This window comes from Neofelis nebulosa, chromosome 3 (genome assembly GCF_028018385.1).
Source record: "Neofelis nebulosa isolate mNeoNeb1 chromosome 3, mNeoNeb1.pri, whole genome shotgun sequence".
NCBI lineage: Eukaryota > Metazoa > Chordata > Mammalia > Carnivora > Felidae > Neofelis > Neofelis nebulosa.
In genome coordinates, this window is record NC_080784.1 from 187,549,952 (window position 1) to 187,571,251 (window position 21,300).

A 21,300-nucleotide genomic window follows, 5' to 3' on the forward strand; every position below is an offset into this window, starting at 1 on the left:
ACACCCCTCTGTGCATAATTTAACAAGGAAAGAAAAACAAGAATCCATAAAGGATACGAGGGAGCAGTTCTGTTAAAACACAGATAAAGTGCTGTTCCATACAAAACAGCATAAAGAATAATAATCAAGTCACTCTGAACACGAAGAAATCATCTCATAAATCATCTCATAAATCATGTAGCCAAAGTTGCCAGTAAATCTGGTATTGGCTCAATTAGGCAAACTGCTGGATCCTTCCGTCCGTTTTCCTCTGTGTAGCATAAGTAAACGACACTGACAGCAGGCCAGGGGGGTCTAGATGGAAGGAGGAGTACAGAGAGGGAGGAAACCTGGGGATGATGGGTCTGTGGTCTTGCTCCCTGCCTCCCCTCTGGTTTTGAAATAGGCCAGGTCAGTTGGTTGTGGTCTTCATTATTTCTGACATTTTTGACCTGTTGAACTTGGGTCTTGATCTAGACCCTCATCCCCTCTAGTTTGCCAGTGAATATGCCTATACTTTGAACCTCTTACTGTACTTTGAAAAGTCCACAATGTTCCCAGAGTCAACGGCTTAAGTTCATACTAGTATACTTTTTATTTAAAATTTCAAAACCTCAGACATACAGCACACATAGAAGAATTTACTGCGTATAAATATAATACAATGGTAACGACTGCCTCAAGCCTAGTAATCAAAGCATGCCGTAAAGGAGTCTGTGATTGTGGTGACACACAACAGAAGGATTGTCACAAAACTCTCAAGGCCTAACACACCAGTTTTCCAATAAAATACACTTAAGTTTTTCAGATGTTAATAAGATACTCCAGTAGAGACAGAATTAGAATTTTGAAGTGATACATGAGAAAGATGTTAGTTAGATCTAAGGCAGAAATCTGTCCAGGTGTGGCATACACTTAAAGAGGGCATTGCTCAGTTTTCAAGTCAGATGGGGAGGGGGAAAAGGACATAGCTGTTTTTGGAGGACACTTTTATGTGACTTGCATCTGGTGCTGGGTTATTGATAGATCTAGTTCTGTTTCCCTGATGTAAAACAAAAGACCACCTAAGGGTTGGGATCAATTAAATCAGGGCCAAAAAAAAAAAAAAAAAAAAGTGCGGATGACTAACAGCATCCACTGTAGACGAAGAAGGACAGAGAAGAGTAATACTTTTGTTTGTTTTAATATAATCTCTCTGTTCAGTAGATCACAAACTTTTTTTCCCTATGTTTCCAACTCCCACCCCCACACTAGCTTACTTTTTGCTATTGTATTTATCCGTACATTTTCTTGGGACTTTGAGGAGAGTGTGTTAATGTAGGAGGGGCCCAGGATTGGGAATCCGTACAGTGATAACTAGTCTTAATAAGCTGCTTAATTGGCTTCAAGACCCTGGAAAGATTAACTACTAATATTGAATTTTGTTCATTGGAAAAGCAGCAGTATTGACTGTATTTTTAAGAGACCTTTCAACTTTAAAAATGTAGTTTTTCCTGAAGTTCTCTGTAAGCACAAACAGTAAGTTTCTTACATTCCTGTGATAACAGGATAGCAGTAGATAACAGTAGCATCTCGTGGAATTGGATCATTGGGTGATGATCGAATATTGAGGTACTAGAGTAGTGTTGACAGTCTGTCTCTGGAGTCTGGAAGTCTGAGGGTTTGGTTGACCATTTAACTGAGTACATACACTGTGCCTAGTTTCTAATAAAACGTGGCAAATAGTTCCGTTAATGTACAGTATTGGTGTTCTGCCATATACACCAATTCTCAGCATTTGTTCTCAGAAAAATATAAAAGAATGAGTATTTGGGTTAACTGTGCTTTTGAATGCTTTTACTTTACGCTGTTGAAGCTTGAGGAGTCTGAGCAGGAAAAAGATCAAAATAAAGAGAGTGGCTTTTTATCTTAATGTGTTTCAAGGAGTTTTCAAGTTCAAGTCTGATCTGTTATCAGTTCTGTGACTTTCTCATATTTTTAGTATGTGAGATTGAAGGTACATTTTTACAGTCTGAGGGTCTTACAGACTGGTAGCTGTTTGGTGCTTATTGCCTGTGAATGCTTGAACTTGATCTAACTGTACCTATTTCACTTCACTTCAAGTAAGTAATGTGCTGCTGTTGGAACTATGTATTGAGGTAACTTGCTAATTAAAATGTCTTCAAAAAGATGACACTAGGATTCTATTTTGAAATGAGTAAACTTGGAAACCGAGCAGTATGGTGGTATGAATTTGATAGTATTTAAACAAATATTTATTGTTTGACAAGTGACCAATTTGGTTTTTGTTCTTTTGGTTTTTTTCTTGCCTTGCAAGGCAACAGACAAGCGCTTTGTTGAGTCTGAGGAAGTTACTCGCAAAGTAGATGAAAACTGTATTACGTTTTGCTACTGAGATAATGTGGAAAAGGATTGCCTGTCTTATGTCAGTAATCACATCTGAAGGCAGGAGAAGTTCTAAATATCCTCAAATAGATCAAAGCTATTTCAAAGCAACTACAGGCTCTAGTGTAGCTGATTCATGCTCTGTGCTGCACTGTCATTAAGGCATTGAGTCATAGTTTAATTGGCACTGGTTTTTTTTTTTCATGGTCTTAATATAAAATAATCTTGCAGGTAGTGCTGTGTCAACTCCAGAAACGTAGTTTGCTTTAAAAAATATGGCCAAAGAAGAAAGAAGCCTAAAATATATTGAGTAGGATGGGTTTGTTTGCCAAAAGTCTTATTAAATTTAGAATTAAGTTCAGGTGAATTAAAGAGAAGGATTCACTTCTATTGTACATTGTCAATTTGGTGAATTTAAGTGCTCCAACAGATGGCATTAGCTAAAAATACCAAGTTGGTCTGTGAAAGATTAGGTTAGGCTATTTTGTGAAAAGTAGAGACCCAAAATAGCAAAGTCATAAATGATGATTTCAGATTTTTATACTGTTTTTCAATTTGTAAATAAACACATTAATTGAATGAACTGTGACTTCAGCATTTGCAGGTGGACTTTATTTTGTCCACATGCCAAACAAAATATGGTTGTTGTGTGCTAGTGACGGTAGCAGGTGGAGTAGAAGGGATGGGAGATGGCTGCCCATACTGGTATTTGCAAACCACACTCCATCTGAGTGCTACATTAGCCAATTGGTCTTGAACCTTCTCTAAACCTGGTTTCCCTCTCTAGTTCATTGATTTAGCAGATGTCCTTTGCCTTTCTCTTTCATACATATTTATCAGCATTTCTATAGCACTAGTGCTGCCCCTTATTATCCCATGAATGTATTCCTTTTTGTGCTTCTTTGCCATCATTTCATTGAATTGGGTGGGGCTTGGGAAAAGAGATGGTACACTTACATGCTGTTCTAGCTCTTTTGAACCGAGTAGCCTATTGTTAGCCTAAGTGGGGAATTACTCCGGCTTTAAACAAATGTAAATTTGCATGTGGTAACATTTTAGTGTTGTTACAAAACAAGTGTCTTAGTTTTGTTTTGCAGGTTGAATATTTGTGTTTTAAATTTTGTACTTTAGACACTCATTTAAGTGATGACTTTTGCTTTGGTATTTGTGTGCAACCACGTGATCATTATATTCCATAATCAGATTTAAATTTGTTAACACGTTTTCACCATTACAGTCTCACTTGACAAGATTTTGTAGTGTATGACTTGTTTCATATATACTCTTTAGAAATTTTTCTTGATGGTTAATTTTGCAATTGATTATGAAACAATAGCACATTTGTTTTGGGAGAAGGTTTAATTTTGATTCACCTGATGTCTTTGCGTTTTATTTTTATGTCATGAAGTTCAGTTTTAAATGCCCTAAATGAACCTTGGCCAACTTTTTTTTTGTGACTATAGGTATATGACTGATGGGATGTTACTTCGCGAAGCTATGAATGATCCCCTCCTGGAGCGTTACGGTGTAATAATTCTTGATGAGGCTCATGAAAGGACATTGGCTACAGATATTCTCATGGGTGTTCTGAAGGAAGTTGTAAGACAGAGATCAGATTTAAAGGTGAAGTAATTTTTTTACTCATTTATTTCATAAAAAAAAGTACATATAAAAAACGGAACACATGCTGATTACTCTAATCAACTGTAAAAGAAGGAACCAGTAAGTACCTGTGTTGGCATTTTTCTTTGTTTCTAATATCCTTAGCTGTGTCTTCATTTTAGACTTTAGTATGATTCCACTTTTTAGTAGTGTATTTTGAAGCCAAATCTTTTCCATTTCTTTTTTTTTTTTATTAAAATTTTTTTAAATAAACGTTTATTCATTTTTGAGAGACACAGACACAGTGTGAGTAGGGGAGGGGCAGAGAGAGGGAGGCACAGAATCTGAAGCAGGCTCCAGGCTCTGAGCTGTCAGCACAGAGCCTGACTCAGGGCTCGAACCCACGAACTATGAGATCATGACCTGAGCCAAAGTTGGATGCTTAACCGACTTAGCCACCCAGGCACCCCCACCCAACCCTTTACTAAATATAGAAATTTCTTCCTATTAAGGATCAAATCTTTGTTCTGTCCCAACATAAACACATCCGTTATAACTTGTCACGTTGGGAAGTAGGAACAACTATACTCAGAACAAGCTGTTCCTCAGAAATGTGTTTACTTAACCTACTTGCCTCCACCAAGGCAGAAGGATTCTGGGTCTTAAAAATTGTTATCCTAGTTTGATTTTGCTTCTAGAAATTTACATTTTTAAAGATTGAAGTACTATGAGTAGTCATTGATTAAAACTTTGGAGCCGTTGAAGTTTGTGTTTTGTTTTAACTGAAGTATAGTTGACACACTGTGTTAGTTTCAGATGTGCAGCGTAGTGATTGGCAGTGACAGTTCTGGGTGCTGTGCTCAACTCGAGTGTAGCTACCAGCTGTCACCACGGTGCCATTACAGTACCATTGACTGTATTCCCTATGCTGTACTGTTCATCCCTGTGACCTGTTCATTTCCATAACTAGAAGCTTGTACCTCGCACTCCCCTGCACCTATTTTGCCCATCACTCCGCTTCCCTCTTCTCTGGCAGCCACCAGTTTGTTCTTTGTATTTATGGGCCTGTTTCTGCTTTTTGTTTTTAGATACCACATATAAGTGAAATCGTGTGAGCTATTGAAGGTTTTAGGAAGGAAAGTCAAAAAGTAGAAATTAACACTCTAGTAGAATAGTTAATGGGAAAGCTTTTATTCAAGTCAATTTTTAATGGCTTCTATAATGTGTGATTTACATGGAGGGAGGGTGACTGCATAGTTTTATATCCTTGGCACCTGAAGAGCCTTTTGTGCTGTGGCTTTTTTACAACAGTGTAGAAAATCCCTGTTTAATTTAGGAATTTTTCTAAAGAAGTCATGCTTATTAAAGATGATTTGGAGAGAGGAGAGTAAATTTATATCTGCCACAGATTTTTTTTATTTTTGCATCCTATGTTTTCTGTGTACAAGGTTGTCATGTCCTGTTTTAATAAACATAGCAGTAGTCGTACTGTTTATTAGTGTTGCTTTTACCAATCCCTTTTATACATTACGTTAACCTTATGTAAACAAATATGTTATGTATTTTATAAACTTGGGTTTTTTAAAAATGTTGATTTATTTATTTTGAGAGCAAGAGAGAGAGCATAAACGGGAGAGGGCAGAGGGAGGGAGGGAGACAATCCCAAGCAGCCTTCGTGCTGTCAGCGCTGTGCCCAGCGCAGGGCTCGATCTCATGACTGTGAGATCATGACCTGAGCTGACATCAAGAGTTGGGTGCTTAACCAACTGAGACACCCAGGTGTCCCTAAACTTTGGGTTTTAAGGTATTGTTTCATGAAAATATAGTTTATTTATCAGATATCAGGTTTATTTCTTATTTTTTAAAATGTAAGTGTTTTACTGTAGCTCAGTGTCTGTATTTGATTTTTTAATTGTTTATTTGTAGGAAGGCTTTTGTAGGCTTTTTTATAATTGATGTATATAGAAGAGTAAACATTTACTTGTCTTTTTTTCCTGAAGACCATGGGAGAATCCTTGAAGACAACTTTAAATAATTGACTGTTTTCTTTGCAGGTTATAGTTATGAGCGCTACTCTGGATGCAGGGAAATTCCAGATTTACTTTGATAACTGTCCTCTCTTAACTATTCCTGGGCGTACACATCCTGTTGAAATCTTTTATACTCCTGAACCAGAGAGAGATTATCTTGAAGCAGCCATTCGAACAGTGATCCAAATTCACATGTGTGAAGAGGAGGAGGGAGATCTTTTACTTTTCTTAACTGGTCAAGAGGTATCGTCATTGTTTGCTTCATTATTTAGCCTTTAAACATATTAAATTATGCAACTTTTTAAGCCCAAGAACTTGGCATATATTAACCACATATTTCTTATCCCATGGTATAAAGTTTCTCTTCAGCCTGATGGCATTTATATATGAAATACATAACCCCTTTGTATACTCTGTGGATACCTCTGTGTCATTAGTGTTAATTACCCTGAGAATAAATTGTTTTAGAATTTCACGATTTAGCAGCTGTAGTCTCGACTTTGGAGAGACCTGGGTGCGGTAAGTAGTGGTGTGTGGTAATTTGCAGTTTTGCTGAGGTATGAATTTGATCCACACAACCCCTATGAAGTCGGGTTGTTAGCTTGTGAATGAACTTGAGTAACTTGGATGCCCATCCAACGTCAGAATGAATGTTTGTGTTTTGGTTTGGTCATCTGTGTGCGCGCTGAGGATTGTAAGGAATCGTTGAAATTTTTTAGTTAGAATTTACCCGTTTTAAGACACACGTTTTATTCTCAGGTGCTGCATGTTTTAAACTTCTTTCCCACGGTAGCTTTATAGGTGTGCTGTGACATTCTGGAGCTGAAGTTGAGGAAAAAGCTGTCTGGATAAATCCGTTTCAGAGAGCTTTTTGGTGGAAGCTGTTCTTAGAATTTGTCTTCTGTTTGAGTAGGCTTTATGGGTTTTCTAGAATGTGCTTCTCAAACTGACATACGTGCAGATCACGTAGAAAATTTGCAGATTCTGATTCAGTAGGTCGGGTGGAATCTGAGACTGTTGCTGACAAGCTTCCGGGTAATGCTGAAGCTCCCCAGGTTTGAGTCGCACAGGTTCTAGAGCGGCGTTGTTCTGTTAGACCTTTTTTCAGTGCCACACGTGTTCTGTAACTGTGCTGTTCAGTGTGGTAGTCAGCGGTAGCATATGGCTTGTGAGTGTTTGAATGTGGCTAGTGAGAGGAAGGACTAAATTTTAATTTTACAGCATTTGAATAAAGAGCTACCTGTGACCACCCTTTTCCTGTTTCAGTTTTTGTATGGCCCATTAGTTAAGAATTTTTTTTTCCGTTTTAAGTTTATTTATTTATTTTGAGAGAGGAGAGAGTAAGAGTGTGGGGGAGGGCCAGGAGAGAGGATCCCAAGCAAGCTCCTAGTTGCCAGCCTGGAGCCCACACACTGTGAGAGCGTGACCTGAGCTGAAACGAGAGTCGAACACTTAACGGAGAGTCGAACACTTAACCGACTGAGCCACCCGGGTGCCCCTGTTTTCACATTTCTAAAATGTTGTAAATAAGACCAAACAATGTGCAACAGACAGGCTGTGTGGATGCAAAGCCTGATGGTTTTGGCCCTTATGGTAAAAGGTCTGACCTCTGCCCCAGAACATTTCTCAAGTGTGGCCAGTGGACTGCCTGCCTGGGGAAGGAGAGTTTGTTAAAGCAAGTTCTTGGTCCTGTTCCAGACTTGCAGAAATAGGTGAAACCTGAGGCCAGATACAGGAATCTGCATCTTTGGTGAGGTCTACAGGCCACTTTTATATTTCCTTAGGTTTAAAGGTCACTGTCCCAGAGGAATGTTTAAGCCTGTATAATTCCTGTAGTACGTTAATGACACAACTCTGGACAGGGTTGTGGGGAATTGCCCTAGTTCTCCCAGATACCAAAATCAGAGGTCTTCTGTGTGATTGCCTGCCTCTGTTGGAATGTGAATTATTTTATTTGTATTCAGTTTCTACGGGAATGCTTGGTATACATAATATTTGAGCAAATGCTATTGCTTTAAGAGCTAGAAATGTTGAGTAATTGTTTATCCCTGCATTTCTTCAGTATTCATGTAATTTACGATTTGTGCCCCATTGGCCGTGGTTCCTTTTCTATAGAGCAAGGGTTTTCAACCTCAGCGCTGTTTACCTGGTAGTTCAATCAGTATTTTTGTTGTGGGGCGCCCTGTGCATTGTGGCATCTTTGGCCTTATCCGTTAGATGCAGTAACATTCCTTCCTCCGGTTGTAGCAACCAAAAATGTCTGCAGACATTGCCACATGTCCCCTGGGTGGAAAATCATTCCCAATGCAGTCATACTTTTTCTTTTGGGATATAAAACGTGTTGCAAATTCAGTTTTACGGATACACCTCTGTTGCTACTAGTCTTCCTTTCTATGTGTTTTGAATGGAAGAATTTTTATATATTTTGTAAACAAGAGTACCGAATGCTTTTTTGATGGCATATAAACAGTATGTATGCTCTGATGCAGTGTTTAGGTTGTTGAGGTCTTTTTGTCCTTTTGTATCTGGTCTCTAGTTTCTTCATCTAGAGTGCATAGCGTATTTTCTTAAACGACTTCTTAAAATAGCCATTATATTCAGATAACTAAGCAAATTAGAATTTTATCAAATATCAGATGGTCACATGAAAGGTTTTTCTATGATTTAACTTCATATACTTGATATTTTGGCAGCCATCCCATATTTGGGAAAAGGGAGTAAGCCCCATGGTTTTCAGATGTGTGCTGGAGTATATGTTTTCCAGCGAAGTTATTAACTGTAATTGTGAACTAGTTTTGCATGTGCCCTGTTAAATTTTTAAATACCCTTTAGGTGACTAGGCTTGAATTTTGAAGATCTTTAGGGAGAAAGTAGCAGAGTACCTAATGTATTTTGTTTCACTGATTGCGTTTAGTAGAGCTGACTCAAAGACCTATAAAATACTATTTTTCCATGGCTGTGAATCTGTGTTACTTTTACATGGTCAGTTAAATGGTAGATTCCTAGAATTCTCAGGACTCTTGTCTTCATAAATTTGAATAGCACCCATAAAATTTAGTTTTCTCATGAAATTTTAAAATGATTTTTTACGAGCATTTTACCATTTTGACCACTTAAACAGTAATGCTTGTGTGCTAATCTGAGTAAATTTGGGTAAAGGAGATCAATCTTAATTGGTGAAAGGTTGGGAAGAATTTGAATTCTAGAATTTCTTTGTGTTATTTTATGTTAATGCATAAAATCTGGACTTGTGATTAAAATTAAAAGTCCTTAGGGAAGCTGTACTTCTGAATTAGATAAGAGTGATTGTAACCGAAATATCAATTGTTTGTGATATGAAGATGTTGAAACCATTCTTAAAGCAGCACGTTCTTTTACCGTGAATTTTGATGAATAAAATGTCTTCCATATGCAGTGAGTTCAGCCTCCTCAAATTACTAGTCCAAATTTATTTATTAACCTATATTAATACTTTTGGAGCTGAAAGTCGTAAAAACTCCTGAGCTTCTGTCTCAACACTCAATCTTGCTCAAAACTAACAGATGGTTGCTTTATGCTGATGAATGTCGATGAGCTTTGTTCTTTTCTGAACTTCCCATGTTGACTGTGGGAATTTGGTAAACTTAAGGAAAAATTTTGTTGGAGTTTTAAAAGTGTTTAGAACTTTGCTTATATAAAAAACATAAGTGGTGTCGGAATTTTTTCCTCTCAACTTTAGAGATATCTTTATGTCCCATGCAGTAGTGCTTTTGTTTTAACTCTGTACACATTTGACACGTTGGATAGCCTCGTCCAAGTAAAACTGGAGTTACCTTGTTAAAATTCTGGAATCTGCAAATGTACGATTTTGGGTACTTTGTTTTCTGATATATGACATCTGGATGTTTGCTGGCGTTGGACCTTTTATTGTCAGGTCAAATACATGTTTAATTAAGTAAATTAAAAACATTCTGGATATTGGAATTAGTTTTTTCCTATTTTCTTTTTCTTAATTTTAGAAAAAAACTAACTTGGGGCTTATATCCAAATCTTTTTGATTTGGAAGAGATATAATTTTGTATTTGCATACCAGCAGGGGGCATTCTAATCTAGATACAGCATTTAAAAGCTTTTTTTTTTCCCTAAAAATATTTGTTTTATTTGTTGTAGTTTTTCTTTCAATCAGTAGCAGTCTTTGATTTTCTTTTAAAACTTCAGATTTCAAAGGGAACTATTAACATCAAGTCCTTAATAGTAATTTTCTGTGTGATAATTATCTAAGACCCTTATCTGTTTTTTAAGGAAATTACTGTATTTGAACGAGAGGGGAAAATTTTTGTTCTTAAGTGCCCAGAAACTTTGTATTCTTTAGCATGGAAACGGAATTGCATTTTGATTTAAAATCATTTCAAGGAAAATCATTTTAGTTTGATGTAATAAAAATACAGACTACATTTACCCGATGCATTTCCCCCCTTTTTTGTTTAATCATTCTGATTTTTAAATAAGAGATACTTTGTTGATAAAGATAGCTTCTGATTGGGTCGTCCATTGGATAGGCTTCCACATTATTTAACATACTTCTGAGTATAACCAAATTAAGGTTTCAGTAAAATTTAAATTTCTGGGTCTTCCCCCCCCCCCCCCCCCCATTTTTAAGTCCCCTTCCACTCCCTTAGAGCTTTCACCTACCTCTCATTTTCTGTCTCCCACACTCTGAGTAATCATTGTGTGTCTTCTCTTTAAAACCTGGATTTAAATGAAAATGCATTGCGATTATATTCTGTGATGGGGAAGTTTTTGAAGATGCTAAGTTATTTGGGTTAGCCTACTTCTTAAATATCTGTGTTGATACTGTAAAGGTGTTTGTTCTCATTAGGCACAATGAAGCAAATCTTCCATATAATTACATTAGCGATACGTGACATTAAAGCCTAATTGGCTTATTTAAAATATCTAGCACATCAATTTCTTTTAGATTGTGAAAATTGAAAAGGTTATGAGTGTAGTTAAATATTCCTGGGTGAGAAATTTCAATTTTAGTACAATTTGTTGAGAATTAATTAGGACATTTGACTAGAAGAAAAAGAGTGTGGAATGCCAATAAGATAGTTATCTATTTATTTGATTATAGAAATGAAAATTTCTTCAGTAGTTTTGGAAACCCAGTGAGGTTTACCTAGTTTGGATTTACCAAATTCGAAATAAGCTGTACAGAATTAAGATAATGGTAAATACTTACATGTTTCAGTGTGTATTTGTTTTGTTTTTACACTCAGACTTTTATTTTGTAGGAAATTGATGAAGCCTGTAAGAGAATAAAGCGTGAGGTTGATGATTTGGGCCCTGAAGTTGGTGACATTAAAATCATTCCATTATACTCTACACTTCCACCTCAGCAGCAACAACGCATTTTTGAGCCTCCGCCTCCAAAAAAGCAGAATGGAGCGATTGGAAGAAAGGTTAGCATAGAAATGTTCTCTGTAAACATTTCATTAATACAGAAAGTGTATCGAAGTATGAAAGTATGAGATATGAAAGTATATTGAATTATTAAGGACTAAGTGATGGGTGATAGTGATCTGGATTGCACACTACAAAATCTATTTCAAATGCAAATGTTAAACCATATATTTAGGTGGAATTTTGCATAACTTTTGACTATAAAGTAAGAGCATGTACTGTTTCCCATTCCCTCCTTATTAAATGGGAGTTTGATTAGAATGGCTAAAGAAAAGAGGGAGATGGCCTAGTGTTGTCTTTCTCTCCATTAGTAAGTGGATTTCTTTGGGGCTGGAATGTAGATTCTCTTAGTATAGATGTCTGCCTGGCATAGGAAGGGAGCAAGGGTTTTCCAAACCTGTTTCTGGGCTCTTTGTTGGGATGGGACGGGTATCTGAGTTCCAGTTTGAAACAGAACAGCTATCCTTTTATTTTTTTTAAGAGCTGGGTGTTCTAGTAGATTCTTTGAAAGTAAAATTACATTGCTTGAAAAGGTTTGAAAAACACTAGTGGAGTCAGTCATTAGGTTAAATAGTAGCTGTATATGAAATTTGTGAAGATTCTTGATCTCTGGATTTAAAGTTTTCATTTTTTAAAAACAATTTTTTTTAACATTTATTTATTTTTGAGGCGGGGGGGGGGGACAGCGCATGGTAGTGGGGGAGGGGCAGAGAGAAAGGGAGACAGAATCTGAAGCAGACTCCAGGCTCTGAGCTGTCCGCACAGAGTCTGACACGGGGCTCAAACCCATGAACTGCAATGCAAGATCATGACCTGAGCCGAAGTCGGATACTTAAGCAACTGAGCCACCCAAGCGTCCCTTAAAGTTTTCCTTTTTGAAAGTAGGTATAATTTACCTTCATCACCTTGGGAGATTATTATCAAGGATTAAGCTTTGTGTATACAGTGTACTACTATATCTAGAAGAAACTAGTCCTTCATGGTAGCTGCCATAAATTCCTTGAATATATTCACGTAGAAAAAAGTCTCAGTTGAAATATTACTTACTTATGATTTACTTATCAGTCAGATTTGGAATTTATTGCTCTCTTATTTCTATATTCAGGACTAACAGAGTCTCACAACTTTTTTCTGCTTTTTTTCAATCTTTTGCTAATGTTTATCATGATTATTGAAAAATTACACATTATCAAGGTACTTAAATATATCAGGGCTAATTATTTCTTTACATGGTTGTGTAAAAGTTAAATGAACCAGATACATTTTTCAAATTAAAGGAACTTACTGAGAGGATATACAACACCAGCTTAGTGGAGTGTAAATTAACAAGAGATTGATAAGGAAGAAATCAGCCTTCTGAGTTTTTCAGATCAGCAAGAGTAGTGAATATGACTTAAAAAACTGATCAGAGCTTCATTATGTTGAACTTTTCCAGTTATTTTAGTCGTAGTGCTGTTTCTAGAACATGTTAAAATATTTTTCCCTGTTACTTTATGTGCATTCTGAACTTTGGGGAAAACTTGAAGTTTAATGATAGTTTTAGTATACAATTCTGAAGTTGATCTGTTGACTGAAAAGTACTTGTGGAATTCTTAGCATAATTCTGTATCAGTGGTTGTATATAAAGTAGCTGTTTTCTTATATATTTCAATAGTAAAGAGGAGTAGCCTGCAGGCAGATGATTAAATTTTTCTTGAAATCATGTACACTTTGCATATCTGCATTTGTTTTAATTTGATGGGTTTTTTTTAACCACTGAGTAAAATTACATATATAGCAAGATTTGCCAAATTTGTGTCTTTTCGTGTAGTTCTTTTTATTCCATTTTTAGGTTACTGTGAGAACTTAAAAGGGCCTGAGCTTACTGAAATATATTTCACATCTGAGCTCTTTTGCTCTGTTAATTATCAGTGTATTGGAAAGTTAAGTTCAGTCTGCTGCCAGTCCAGTAGATGATACGTTTTCTAGGATCTTCAGCTTAAGCTCGTGGAGTATAATTGAACTCTTGCTTTTTGTGTTCTTTTAAATCATAAGGATATTGAGGAGAGTTTTGTCTTCCTGAAAAGAATAACTCAGCAGTAGTTGGATATATGTGTGGTGAAGGCCATAGATGATGAGGGGGCCACTGGAGTCCCCAGGGCTTGGGGAATCCCATCCTGGGCTTTTAATTCAGAGTCAAACCAAGGGCCATAGTGCTGCTTCATCATCCATTGATGGTGTTTCATTCAGCTAAGGCTACAGGACCTCTTGCTGGGAAATCATGTTCTCTTCTTGGCATGAGTCAGCTTCATCTTCCAGCCTGAGAAGAGCATTATCACAGCCCTCCTGGATGGACCCAGGAGAGGGAGGGAGGACTTCATTAGCGCTTGGTGTGTCATTGTCATGCGAAAAAAAGAGCTTTGAAGCCTGGCACGTTTAAGGAAAAGTAAACGTCTTTATGGAAGCCTAGTTACAGAGAAAGATTCACTCCTCCAGTTCTGTTTTTGGTGCCAGGTGGAGAAGTTGCCTGGAGGAAGGTAGGAGTGCCAGCTGAGACCCAGAGATAGCAGAAAAACACCCCGGCCAAGTGCCGTGACTGGCACGTACGACGAGCCGATGACCTAGCAGGTCGCAGGCGACCGTGACCCTTAGAGAGGTCAAAGGGATTAGTGGGACTTTGGGGGAAGGCGGAAGGGTATGGCGGAAGATGCAGAGGTTCTGTGAAGGCAAGTGGCTGGGTACTGGAACAGGAAGAACTGGCATTCTGTTGCTGTTTTCCTGTTGCACTATTTTAAACAGAAATGCCACAAGTTTGATAATGTCCTGTTTATATTATAAAATATAGGGCTAGAGGCCAAGGCTTGCTGCTTCTGTCATGAATTCATTATACTGCCAGTTACTAGAATGGAGCTTTCATTCATGAGTGTTAAACTGTCACTGATTGATATTCACAATTGATTTAAAAGTACAAAGGAACGTTTAGGGATTTATGTTCTGCTTCCAAGTGTGTAAAACAAAATACGATTTGATTCTGTTTTTCGTTAAATTTGTTCTAATATAAGGATACTAGCTAGCATAAAGTAGAAGGTAATAAGTTAGAATGTTTGGAACAAAGAGAATATTTAATACAGTTTTTAAAATTCCACCAAAATATTTAAGTATAATTCCATGTTTATATTGGGGCACCTTTTGTAAGTAGTGCCTTGTTATCTTACTGAATGTATTAACTTATGAAAAATAGAGTTTATAATATGATTGCAGTAAAAGAAGCAAGACAGCTTTTTACTATTAAAGTTTTAAAATGTAGGCTCTATTAAAGGTAAAGTTTTATGGGCATTGGGGACTTTAGCATTCCTTTTGCAAATAGTTACTGAGTTCCTTTTACATGGACTTCTAACACAGCACTACTGGTAAACAGCTTCAAAGTTTCAGTGATCAAGAAAGTTGAGAATGCATGTATTTATGTGAGGGTAGATCATGTTACCTGTTTTTGTTTATTTATTTGTTTAATGTTTATTTTTGAGGGGGGGGGTATGTGCAGGGGAGGGGCAGAGAGGGAAGGAGAGCGAGAATCCCAAGGAGGCTCTGCCAGCACAGAGCCCTACATGGTGCTCAGACCCATGAACCTTGAGATCATGACCTGGGCCTAAATCAGGAGTCAGACGCTCAACCAACTGAGCCACCCAGGCACCCCCATTTTACCTGTTTTGATCATGCTTGACATTTATTCACGTATTTGACTTTCAGCTCAAGCTACAGTAGTTTTATAGAAGCATTAAAGTTTGCTCATCAATAAATTACTTGTATGCATCTTTTGACTAAGACTTAGAATTGCTGTTTTATAGATTTGATGTTATTAAAATCCAGCAACTATTCTTTAATTTCACTTAGTTTTCATTAATTTTGTCCATACAAATAGCTGATTTTTCTGTAGCTTATCTTACAGTTTACTAATTAACATGGCTCAAAGCATACACTGCTCAATAAAAAAGAGAAATGGCCCTTGTGGAGATGGTTCTGTAGTTTTAAAGAGAGGCTTAATGATCCACTATCTGAAGATAACTTAGTGTGGTGCTGCTGGGACGTGTACAAATAAAGAAGTTAATGTCCTTACTGAAGTGGCGACCCCCGCAGAGTTCCCTGGGGACTAAAAATCCAGACTAGTTGAACCTAAGTGCATTATTGTGTCCAAGTAGAATTCAAGTAGAGCAACTCAACGAACTCTGAGTTCTACTTTCAAGTGGAATTACTGAAATAAGTCAAAGTGGATTTCTTTGGAAGGCGCGTTATTGAGGGGGAAGAGGATACATCTAGATGAAAGTTTAATCTTAACACTTCACATAAAAACATAAAATTGGCAGTGACGTCAAACTTGTTTCCACAGAGTTTATTCTATATTTAGGGGTTATTTACCTGGAATAATTGCTTGGCCAATGAGGTTTGAACGCTTTTTAAGGTTCTTTGAGTGCGTATTGCCGTGTTACAGTCTAGAAAGCTTATCCCATTTATATATATTCCCATTGTTCATATGTAGGTCCCTTGATAAATTCAGGATCACTTTGTGTTCTGGCCAGTTCCTAATTAGATCATATGCCACTTAACATCTAGAACATACTTAGGCTTGCATTAGTCCACTGCTAAGGTTTCAAGGGAGCTGGGTAACTTTTATCATCTCCCTTATTTGTTCTCAGGCGTTATGTATGTAGGTTTTCTTTCGGCTTAGCTAGTATTGCCTCTCCATCTCTAGTAGTAGAGTTATTATTAGAAGAAGCACCCTGAAAGTTGTACAGTTTGTTATGTGAGTTTTTTCCTCATTTTGTCCCCAAACCTACCTCCCATGGTTTCAGAACCCTGCCTTTTTGCTCCTAGACACCTTAATAATTATTAAATCAGTATGGTAGGCAAGTCCTGCTCAGATGTTTTTTAACCAATTTTTCTTTGGGGAAAAAACTTGAAAGTCCTATTTCTCTGGTCTTTTTTAACATTACTTTGACTTTTGGGTAGCAGTAGACTATCGATAATGACCTGGGGTTTGCCAGGATGACCTAATCCTGTGATTCTTTAGCACTTGGGGAATCACAAATCCACACCTCCTTGTAAGTACGCTATGATTTGTAACATACACACCAAAAGGAGATGCATGCACATGAAATGAAATGATTTTATGGAGGAAAATTATTTTTAAGTAACTCTAAAGAATTGATGTCATCAAGAAATTTTTATCACACTAACTGTATTCTGTTGTAGAAGAAACCTGTGAAATGTAATTTTTTCATTTCCTCCATTGTTCTAAATATTATATCCAGAACCATAGTAATTTCACCCCAGAATTCCAGAAGACTCTAAGAAATCACAAGCATGTATCTGGTTCTGTAACAAGTTTATAAGGAATTTTTACATTTTTTATGCAATTTTATTTGTTACAACTTTGTCTTATCTAGATTAATATGCAGGAGTTAAAAAAAAAAAAACACGGTAATTGAGGTTTGGGAGTGTTAAAAACCTTTCCACTAGAACTCATCTTTGCGGGCTTGCTCCCCAGCTCTGCCACCTGACTCCTAAATTCATTGCCCCTTCCACCACAGGACGCTGACTTTGTAGAAGAATATTAAACTCAGGATAGTTATTCAAATTCACCTGTCAACCTTATATGCTTTGCTTATGTTTGCTTCAGTTCTAGCGATTGAGCCGTGTGCGGATCATCTAAATGTCTTGAAAAATATTTCAGTAACCTCAAACCTCCATGTTTCTTCTCTGTTGGCTAGTTAGCAGTCTTTGCAGCTGCCCAGTGAAAAGAAGGATTTTGGTTTTAGATACGTGAATGATTCTAAAATATTACCCTGTTAGTGGCTCCCTAGTAAGCTTTAAGACCTCCATGATGGCCTGGCGGTACGAGTCCTTTAATTTTTTAGTTGTGCTTATGGACATTTCTGCCCATGTGCTCGAGTTTGAGCTGAGTTCTTCCCGGCTCTCTTGCGGCAGATGCCACCCTAGCCTCGAGAAGTTTCCTAAGTGCCGTTTTCTCAGTAAGCTTCCTTTGTCTTCGCTGTGGAATTAAACCCTTTTTAAGTCCCACAGGGAATCTTTGGCGTCATTTACACTTTCTGTCCATGTCTAATCTTCCTTCACAAAATGTAAAAGCTGTAAGAGCAGGCTCTATATCTGATTCATCTTCTGTGTCAACTGCTTGCATATATAGGCATCTTCCCTTAATGGCAGTTTTCTGTTCCTGAAAATCAAATGTTCTGGGAAAAAATACTAATGAGAATCCCATTTACTTACTGTTTAAGAAGAAAAATTGCATGACATGTTAGTCTCAAAGCCCAACCAGTTTCCTAAAATATATCTAAAATCCATCGTATATTTACATAAAAAAAAAACTAGCTACCATATTAGTATGTAAATGATTTAAACATTATTCCCTGGCAATAAAAGGTTCAAATGATTCTTGACGGTTGGTATGCAGTGATGTTTTGTTTGAGACTGTACTCTTTTTAGAAAAATATCTACAGTTGATTCTTAAGATTTGCCAGATCTTGGAGTAGAACTTGAGATTTGACCCCCCACCCGCCCCCTAGCCTTCATGTGCCATTTTGTTTAAAATGTTGAGTTTTGGTGATACAAAGTTTCCTTATAAATATTGTCAGAAAATATTGAAATATTGAAAGAAAATACTGAAATGTTGTAGAGTTTGGATAATAACCAAATAGTGTTCTGTAAGGGAGGCATTTCTGTAAGGTAAGCTTGTGTTATTTCGTTATTTTTCTTTTGATGCTATCCTTAGGTTTAAGAAATCAAAACATAATGTGATTGAATGATAACCTGAAGTAATAGCTTTTGTTGAGAAAGAAATTTGCTGTAATGGACTAAATGAAATTTTGAATTGAGATCTTAAATGTTAATTTGTCTTGATAGTGCATTGGCTGTTAAGGATGAAACCTTATTTTTAGTTTATTTACTGGATTGAAATTCATTGTTCAGTAGAAGTTCGTGGCTATTTTTTTTAAGTTTATTTATTTATTTTGAGAGAGAGAGAGCGAGAGTGAGCGAGCGCACGTGAGTGCAGGGGAGGGGCAGAGAGAGAATACCAAACAGGCTCTGCACTGTCAGCAAGGAGCCTGATGCAGGGCTGGAACTCAGGAACCAGGAGATCATGATCTGAGCTGAAATCAAGTGTCAGACGCTTAATTGGCTGAGCCACCCAGGCACTCTGTCATAGCTATTTTTACTGTCATTTGAATTTTACCTGATTTGTAATACAATTTATGTACTATTTATTTCTTAACAGGTAGTTGTGTCAACTAACATCGCAGAAACATCTTTGACAATAGATGGTGTGGTATTTGTGATCGATCCTGGATTTGCAAAACAGAAGGTACATATGTTGGTACTTTAGTTGTATACTTTATTAAATTAGTGTTAGCTTCACAGTACTTACTATCTACTCATGTAATGACTGGAATTTACTTTTTAGAATTTTCTGTTGTGTTTTGTTTTCAAACGTCAGTGGTGATGAGCTCTTTCTGTTCTAGCTGGCTCTCATTTCGTAAGCCCAGGCATGATGTTTAGTCCTAGGCTGCTTTTCTTTTTCCTGTAAGATTGCTTTGGCCTTTTTGTTTTTGTGTAGTAATAAGGGAACAGGATTGTCATCCCTGTAGATCAGTCACTTCCCCTTTGAAATTAGGGTTTCTGTTATTGCCAGGCATAGTATCTGAAAAGGTGTTAATTTCTAGTTTACAGTACTGAATACCAAGCACTTTGGCCAAATGGAGTGACTACTCAGTAAATAGTGTGTTTGTTCTGTGATTCACAGATCTTTGATTATATTTGATTACATTTTGTAGGTATAATTGGGAGAATTTGTTACACGTAGTGTTTGTCTCTGATGGAAATTTTTCTCTTTAAATTGGCAGTATGAAACTGATTTCTTGTGGATTAGGTTCAAAATATATTTCTTGAACGTTCACTGTGAACATCAGGTGTTGAAATTGACAGGTTCTTTTCAGGCAAAAGCTTTCAGCGCTGTTTGTCCACTATATTAAAGCAAGATAAAACTGGTAGAACTGAAATTATTTTATTTATTAATTTTTTTTAACTTATTTTTGAGAGGCAGAGAGAGAGACACAGAGACATAGACACAGAATATGAAGCAGGCTCCAGCCTCTGAGCTGTCAGCACAGACCCTGACGTGGGGCTTGAACTCACGAACTGTGAGATCATGACCTGAGCTGAAGTCGGATGCTTAACCGACTGAGCTACCCAGGTGCCTGAACTGAAATTATTTTAAATTCGGAAGAGAAAGATGATGTAATCTCTGTGTATAAGAGCCTTTTCATCTTAGCTTGAGTCTTCAGAATGATAGAGTCAGAATATCTGAAAGAAAGTTAAGGCACAGGATGACTCATTCTCAGTTTCCATTTCAGTGTGATTTACAGCCTTCATTAATACTACTTTGTTTATTGTGGGTTTAGCTGTGGACTTTGTATACTTTATGTTAGATTACAGTTCTGTGTTTAACTGAAGAAAAAAAATTCTGAACGTTATTTCCATCCCAATAGGTGTACAATCCTCGTATCAGAGTTGAGTCCCTTTTGGTGACAGCCATTAGTAAAGCTTCAGCTCAACAGAGGGCTGGTCGAGCTGGGCGTACCAGACCTGGGAAATGCTTCAGACTTTATACCGAGAAAGCTTACAAAACAGAAATGCAGGTAAGGGGGTTTGCTGTATACTTACTATGTGTTTGGAAGGTTAAGTTGAACTTGTTACCAAAAGAAAACTGTTTCATTTACCTCATCCTGCCTTTTGGCACCCTTACCTCCTTACTTTTTCCCCCGAGAGAGATTTATGGTGTAATCTACCAGTATAGCTCTCTGTTAACAGTTGCAAGTTGAAGTGAACAGCAGCAGAAACACTTTGAACCTTATAAAGCTAGTTTCACAGAATCTGATCCCTTTCGGGTATGTTCCACATGTATTTTTCTCCTGTGATCAGTGGTTTAGAAGTAATGCCAAAGTAAATAGCCAAAGAGGCAGAGAACAGATACGTTTTGTTTTCTGGAGCAAGAGGATTAAGGCATGTTTAACAGAATAAACATTTTTGTTTTTTGCTAGGATAACACCTATCCTGAGATTTTGCGTTCTAATTTAGGATCAGTAGTGTTACAGTTGAAGAAGCTTGGTATTGATGATTTGGTGCATTTTGACTTTATGGATCCACCAGGTATGAATCCTCAAAGCGTATTTTAGCAAATGTTGTAACCAGAATTCACTAGTTCTGCATTGTATTCTTTACCCACATGCACACATGCACATAACACCCCCTTTTTTTCTTCTGTGTGCATCCAGAGAAGTCTTGTATATTAGGATTAAAACTAAGGAAGTGATAATTATATGAGAAAATTTTTCTTCATTGTTTTCTTTCCTTGGAATAACTAAATTATTCTCGGAATTATTGATTGCATAAGAAAATGAGAACTTTCCTTATTTTTTTTATTTGAGAGGAAGAGCGAGCGTGTGTGTGTGTGTGTGTGTGTGTGTGTGTGTGTGTGTGTGGCATGGGTCAGGGAGAGGGGCAGAGTGAGAGAAAGAGAAAGAATCCCGAGTAGGCTTTTCGCTCAGCACGGGGGCTGATGCAGGGCTTGATCCCACAACCCTGTGATCACGGCCTGAGCCGAATCAAGAGTCGGATGCTGAGCTGATTGAGCCACCCAGGCACCTCTGTTTCTAATTTTATTTTTGTGAACAATTATTTAATTTACTTAGGAAGATGACAGTTTTATCTCCTGTGCAGGGAAATTTTGCAAGTTTATATGATTCATAGTTTGCTAGATCTCTGTAACTGAATTTGATGACAGGTTGAGTTTTGAGTTTGGTCCACTGTAGAA

The 21,300-nt window shown here is 37.2% G+C and overlaps 1 protein-coding gene across 2 annotated transcripts in view; it reads left to right on the plus strand.

The window, feature by feature from the left end:
* DHX15 (DEAH-box helicase 15) overlaps nt 1-21,300 on the plus strand; it is a 62,415-nt gene that overhangs the window by 27,671 nt on the left and 13,444 nt on the right. For both annotated transcript variants that reach the window (XM_058722951.1, XM_058722952.1), the window contains 6 exons: nt 3,828-3,987; nt 6,021-6,239; nt 11,270-11,437; nt 18,706-18,792; nt 19,976-20,125; nt 20,528-20,636. In XM_058722951.1, the coding sequence (XP_058578934.1) occupies nt 3,828-3,987; nt 6,021-6,239; nt 11,270-11,437; nt 18,706-18,792; nt 19,976-20,125; nt 20,528-20,636 (893 nt within the window). The remainder of the gene's footprint in view (nt 1-3,827; nt 3,988-6,020; nt 6,240-11,269; nt 11,438-18,705; nt 18,793-19,975; nt 20,126-20,527; nt 20,637-21,300) is intronic.